General features: G+C 39.2%; 1 protein-coding gene across 1 annotated transcript in view; it reads right to left on the bottom strand.

Moving 5' to 3' along the window:
• Positions 1–1,815: 1,815 nt before the first annotated feature.
• Positions 1,816–5,833, bottom strand: part of gpc2 (glypican 2) — a 16,406-nt gene continuing 12,388 nt past the window's right edge. The window contains exons 8-11 of the mRNA XM_014019604.1: positions 5,512–5,658; positions 4,940–5,076; positions 2,251–2,423; positions 1,816–2,143 (exon numbers count right to left, since the gene is read on the bottom strand). Of these exons, the coding sequence (XP_013875058.1) occupies positions 1,872–2,143; positions 2,251–2,423; positions 4,940–5,076; positions 5,512–5,658 (729 nt within the window). The 3' untranslated portion in view covers positions 1,816–1,871. The remainder of the gene's footprint in view (positions 2,144–2,250; positions 2,424–4,939; positions 5,077–5,511; positions 5,659–5,833) is intronic.

Genomic DNA, 5,833 nt, shown 5'->3' with positions numbered 1-5,833 from the left:
CTTTTTTTTTTCTTTTTTGGATTTTTCTCTAAAGTAGATGTAAAAAAAACATTAAGTGATTTTGCTTAATTTAAGGATAAAAGCAATGGGAAAAAACTTTTTTATTTTCTTTTAATTAGGCAGAAAACATCACATTTGAGAACAAAAACCAGTTAGAGCAACATGAAAAGTTTTACTTTCACCTGAAAGGAATGAAAAAGGAATGTTGGAGAAATGGAGGAGCGATGGGATAAAGTCAAATTCTCCTGAAATTAATTTGACCATTGATCATCAGAAGCACATATTTACAACAGTGGATTTAAAAATACTGAAAACACTTGTAGTTCCTGTTTACACACTAAAATACTATGTGGCAAAAATATGTACATGGTTGAAGTGTCATGAAACATTTCGGACTCCTTGTTAATCAGTGGTTCATTTAGACATGAATGCACATTTTAAACACAATGCCAATAAAAACCTTTTCCATTTTGGAAAAAAAAGAATATAGCCTTCTGCAGCATTTTTGTTAAAACCAAGAAAAAAACAGGTCTTTCTTTGCAGCATTTATACATTTCATTGTAATTTCACTGTTTCTGTTCTCTTCAAATGCCAAAAGCAGCTTTCAGAAGGAACATGGACTTCACAGTCCTCTGGAAACACAAATTAAAACGTCACTTCTTAGTTTGATATGAACACACAGAAAGAGCAGTCCTTGTTTGTTTAATGTCCTTATTGTTCTACTTACTGACTGATCTCTGACAAAAAAATAAACATCATAAAACTGTTCACATTTCTTAATAGTTTCAAAAATAAAACAATTGGACTTTTGTTCTGTAGTACAGGACATTTTGATTTGCCGTTCTTCATGAATATTCTTACATTTTACAATAAAACACACCAAGCAAAAGAAAATCCAGAGATAACTGARCTAAAGCAGGAAATTTCATGATCAGAAACTTTGAGTTTTCTAAGAAAAACTTAAAAAATGAGCAAACATAAAACCATCATTGACACATTCAGAAATATTTTATCTCTGGTTGAGTCTGATCACATCCGAGACGATAAACGTCCGTTGATAATAAATGTTTTGAGCATTCTAAGAAAAATAAAATTGCATTAGTAAATGTTGGTACAACAACCACAACTTTTTTCCCACCAGAAAAAAAGCAACTTTTATTTAAAAAAAGAAATAGAAAAGTTTAAAATATTGACTTTGAAGCACATAAACAATAAAACATCAACAAGAATATATTAAAATATGTGGACGTTATTAAAAGCAACACACAAAAGTCTCAGTTTTTTTTACATTCATATTTCTGCATCTTGTTTGGTTTCAATAGTYGCAATTTCACTTCTTTTTTTTCTTGGCTTTAACTGAACCGTCCGCTCAAAAAGAACCATAATAAAATGGGAACTAYGGTTTTAAAAAGGGTTAAAAACTCATCAGGCAGATGTTCTTGACTTGAACCATCTGTAGGCTGAAACAACACGTAAAAACTGGCACAACTATTCTCTACTTCACAAATCAGATGATCCACAGTCTCCTTCACTCAGACGAGCTGCTAACATGAAAAAAAAAAGTTACTTTCTCTCCAAACTTCCAGCAGAACATCCAACAAACTCAACAGGTCAAAATCTCACAAATGGCACTTCAAACAAAGCTGTGCTTATTGGGTTTTGTTAAGAATCGTTCGTGTCTAATAATGTCTATTTTTATTCTTTTGGAGAATAGGTATTTTATTTTGATTTATGTTTGATTTATTATTGCTAATTTAGCCTGTTTTTATTAATTTATTTTGCTGGTGTACCCAAATATAATGGCTTTTTTTTTTCTTTTTAATGTGCTTAGGACTGCAGCATATCAGAAAATTCCAGATTGTTATAAACAGCTATCTCCACATGAGGGCAACAGTGACCACAAAAGGCAAAACCACCACTGGAACCAGGGTGAAGGTGTGCAGGTTGGCTGCAGAGCTAACCCGTCCGTTGTTCCTGTTCCACTTGGACCCATTTCTGTCCCGGCTCCGGGGAGGTTTTCCAGGACTGGAGACGGGGTTACGTGGRGATTTATTATAAGGCGGAGAGTAAGGCCCAAACCCTGGCCAGTCATCGCTGTACCTTTCCCCCTGATCCTCACCTCCTGAGCCGCTGCCCTCCTCACCTGAAACCATCAAAACAAGAACCCTTCACATMCAAATGAAAATGCAGATGTCAACATGTAACAGGTCGTTTAAAGCTTCATGTTCAAACGGTTTAATGTAAGCTCACTGTCCATGAAGTCCATGTCCTGTCCATTGTAAGCATGTCTCAGTTTGTTGGTCACCACTCTCAGCTCCATGATCAGCTGCCTGATCCTCACATCGGGACGGGTGACATCCACCTCCACCTCAGGGTTGTTGATCTGGCTGAGGAGGCCRTCACCTGTCACGCTCATCAGGTACCTGAGCGAGCACACAGGGAAGTGTCACACAAACAGTAGATGAAGACTTTAACCACTGCTGCTGCATCWTTTAGAAAGCTGCACACTGAATCTCTGCAGGGAATGAGACTAAGACTAATAAATCTCAAGGTTTACACCAGGAATGGGCAACTAATGGCCCGAGGGCCATATGTGGCCCGTGGGTGACGTCTGGAGAAGGGGGTCTCTGCAGAACGTCTTGTGGGCAGAGATGGCCCTACTCGTGGAGTAGCTTGGTCTAGTTCATCAGGAAGCAACATGTTTTTTAAGATGAATTTTAGTCATGACGTGAGAAAGGAAGGGGCTAGCTGCATGAAATTTGAACGCCATACACATGGAGGAACGTGGAACAATTTGGCTCAGTCAAAACATCCCTAACCAGCCCAAAGGAAAAAAAAAGGCTAAAAATCAATATGAATATTAGTTTTAATTTGAGACAGGAAGGAACTTGCCACATGAACTTTGAAGTCAAATGATGTTAACATTTTCACAATAATTTTTATTTGAGTCATCGTTTTGCTTTAAACTGTACATAGACAGCCAATAAATCATTTTYTAAACTATTTTTACTTCCTCTTTTAAGTTGCCCCACAAGACATGTCAATCCAACCAATCACGATTAGGGTCAACTCCGCCCACATCAAAACCTCCACCAATCACAGATAGGACAGTCTGCGCCCACAAGACAACATGTACTGCAGAGACCCCTACTTGGACTTCTGTCCAGCCTCCCAAGAAAAATAAATAAATACATAAATAAAAATTTACTTAAAAAAAAAGAAAAAAGCTTAGAATCTAAGAACTGCTTTACAAATGCCCCTTTAAGTTAAAATATTACTTTAAAATTTTAAAGAATTGTTTTTATTTTGGGAGGTAAACTATCTGTTCCCAGAATTTCAAGACAAACCTTGTGTTTAGCCTTAGAGACGCTGTCTGCCATGAAAGATTTTAATGTAAGTCTCCACTACAACACGTTGCACAAAGCTAAATATGAGAAGTTTACTGAAGTCACAGGCACAAACAACAGCGACTTTTCACCACAACCACTGAGGAGGCTGCACTCATGGTTTATGCAGCTTATGCGGCATGATGGTTCAGTGGTTTGCCTCACAGCAAGAAGGTCCTGGGTTCGATCCCCCGTTCAGACCTGGGGTGTTTCTATGCGGAGTTTACATGTTCTCCTCGTGCTTGCGTGGGTTTTCTCCGGGTACTCCGGTTTCCCCCACAACACAAAAACATGTACAATAGGTTGCCTTCAGGCCTCCCTTGAAAAAGAGATCTGTGATCTCAATGAATAAATAAATTATGCCATAACTTAGTAAAGTAAGGAAGTGTTCTAGGGGCGGGGCCACAGGGGCATTGGTTCCAGCTGAAACCTGATTGGCCCCCTGAAGTACCCCCGTCCTGTCACTCATCTGTCCTTTGCCTGAGAGCGATAATGATGGACGCAGTTCCACGTCCAAACACTGGTGGCGCTAACGAGTCAAATAGTAAAGTCCAGCATGAATCAAGCTTAGTGAAGTCTTCTTTTCTTAAGAAAGTTTGAACAATCCTGAAAAACCTCTTTCAAGTGACAAATGACTGGATTTTCTCACATGCTGTGTTTGACAGTAATTTATTTACAGTAAAATTTAATGTAAAATTGTTGAGGAGAATTTACTGTACAAGCTCTTTTTTTTAACTACATTACTTTCCAAGTATTTGAATATGTGTGACTGGTTAAATGTACACACCTTACCAAAACAAGGGATTTGTGTGCAAGGATTTTGAACAAATACTTGGCCCCTCTATGAATATTGTGGCCCCTTGATGGCTCCTAGACCCGCCACTGAAGTGTTTGCTTCAAATGTTTTGCATTCATGTTTTCTAAACAAAAGTACAACAGTTACACATGTATTTCAGTATGGAATATGTACAGCTACTGCACGGTATGTTGGTTTAATAAACGTATATATACACAAACATATTTAAAATGGCAGCTTTTTTCCATTTGGTAAATGTGCAGCGCTATGGGGAACAATTTGACTCACATTCTGTGATTAATATATATATATTTCCATTCAAATTTCAGCAAAGAGCACTGACGTGTTTTATGTACTTATTTTCGCCTGTCTAAATATATTAGCATAAAATTAGACACGACCAAATCCAGCTCCAGTCCTTTCTACAGCTTACTGCCTGATTTAGCTGCAACACGACAGACAACATCATGCCAACTTTTTTTTCCTTTCTGTGCCTCTCACTCTGTGTTTTAATACATCAGCCCTGGGTCATGATGTTGGCTGTGTGTGTTTGTCTAAAAGCAAGCAGCCTCACGCAGAGAGCATGTGGGTGACAGAGGCTAAACCAAACGAACTTTGCTCTATCTGCAGCATCTTTCCACCTCTGCACCTTTTTTTTCTTCACTCGCTCACTCACTTCTCCTCTGGCTATTCCTGCATGCCCCCCCCCCCACCAAAACCTCCCACACCTTCAGCCATGTTCTCTGATCTTGCTCACCTCCCACGGGTTTGCCCGTTCCAGCAGCGGTCCTCATTAGTGACGTCGGCAGCCATCTTCTCATCGTTGCAGATGGTGTGTGGGAGGGACACCCAGAAGCCTTGCATGGGCCGCAGTCGCTCCTTCAGCTCGGTAACCTGCGTGGAGGTGGAAGGAAAATGTTTGTGAGTCAGAGCCGATTCTGAAGTATCCTTGTTTGGCTGGCTGGAGAATGCACATGGATACTGCAGTGATGATGGTGGGCAGGGAAAAAAAACCCTGACATGTCACTGCTTCCGGTTCAGTTCCTAAACTTCACATCTTTTCTCTCTTATAAATATACCTTTTATGCCATTTATTTTTCTCTACTTCAGATTTAGTCTATTTATAAAACTATTCTATCTTGCAGGAATCCTTATTGGTTAAAGTATTTTGAGGCTTTAAGAGGATTTATGCATCTTTCAGCTCATTCCTTTGTCTGGCCTCAAACTTCAGCTCTTTTTTCATCTCACAGATGCTCATTTCATTTGTCAATTCTAAAGGAAAACCTCTAAATGTCTAATATATTCTAGTTACTGTTTGCCCCCCCTCACCAGTCGGTCCAGGTTGGTGCCTGCAGCGGTGGTGGGTTTCTCCTCAGGGGTGTAGGTGCGGAAGGGTCTCCTGTTGGCCCCGGTCTCTTTGGGCGAGCGTTTGGATCGTGCTGGAGCTGGCCTGGGGTTTCCACAACCTTGGAACACCTGAGTCAAATAAACAGAAATAAAGCAAAGCAAACAGTTACGTATTTAGATTTTTTTTATTTGTTCTACCTGCCTTAAAGCCATTTATAGAAATGTTATATTCTTGGTTATTCTGTAGCTTCCAAAAAATATAATTATATTATTATATCAGTCCAGTCATCACATTGTATAAGAT

Source organism: Austrofundulus limnaeus, unplaced genomic scaffold, assembly GCF_001266775.1.
Source record: "Austrofundulus limnaeus strain Quisiro unplaced genomic scaffold, Austrofundulus_limnaeus-1.0 Scaffold224, whole genome shotgun sequence".
NCBI lineage: Eukaryota > Metazoa > Chordata > Actinopteri > Cyprinodontiformes > Rivulidae > Austrofundulus > Austrofundulus limnaeus.
Note: the sequence above shows the minus strand (reverse complement) of the source record. Positions and strands in the feature narration are given on the sequence as shown.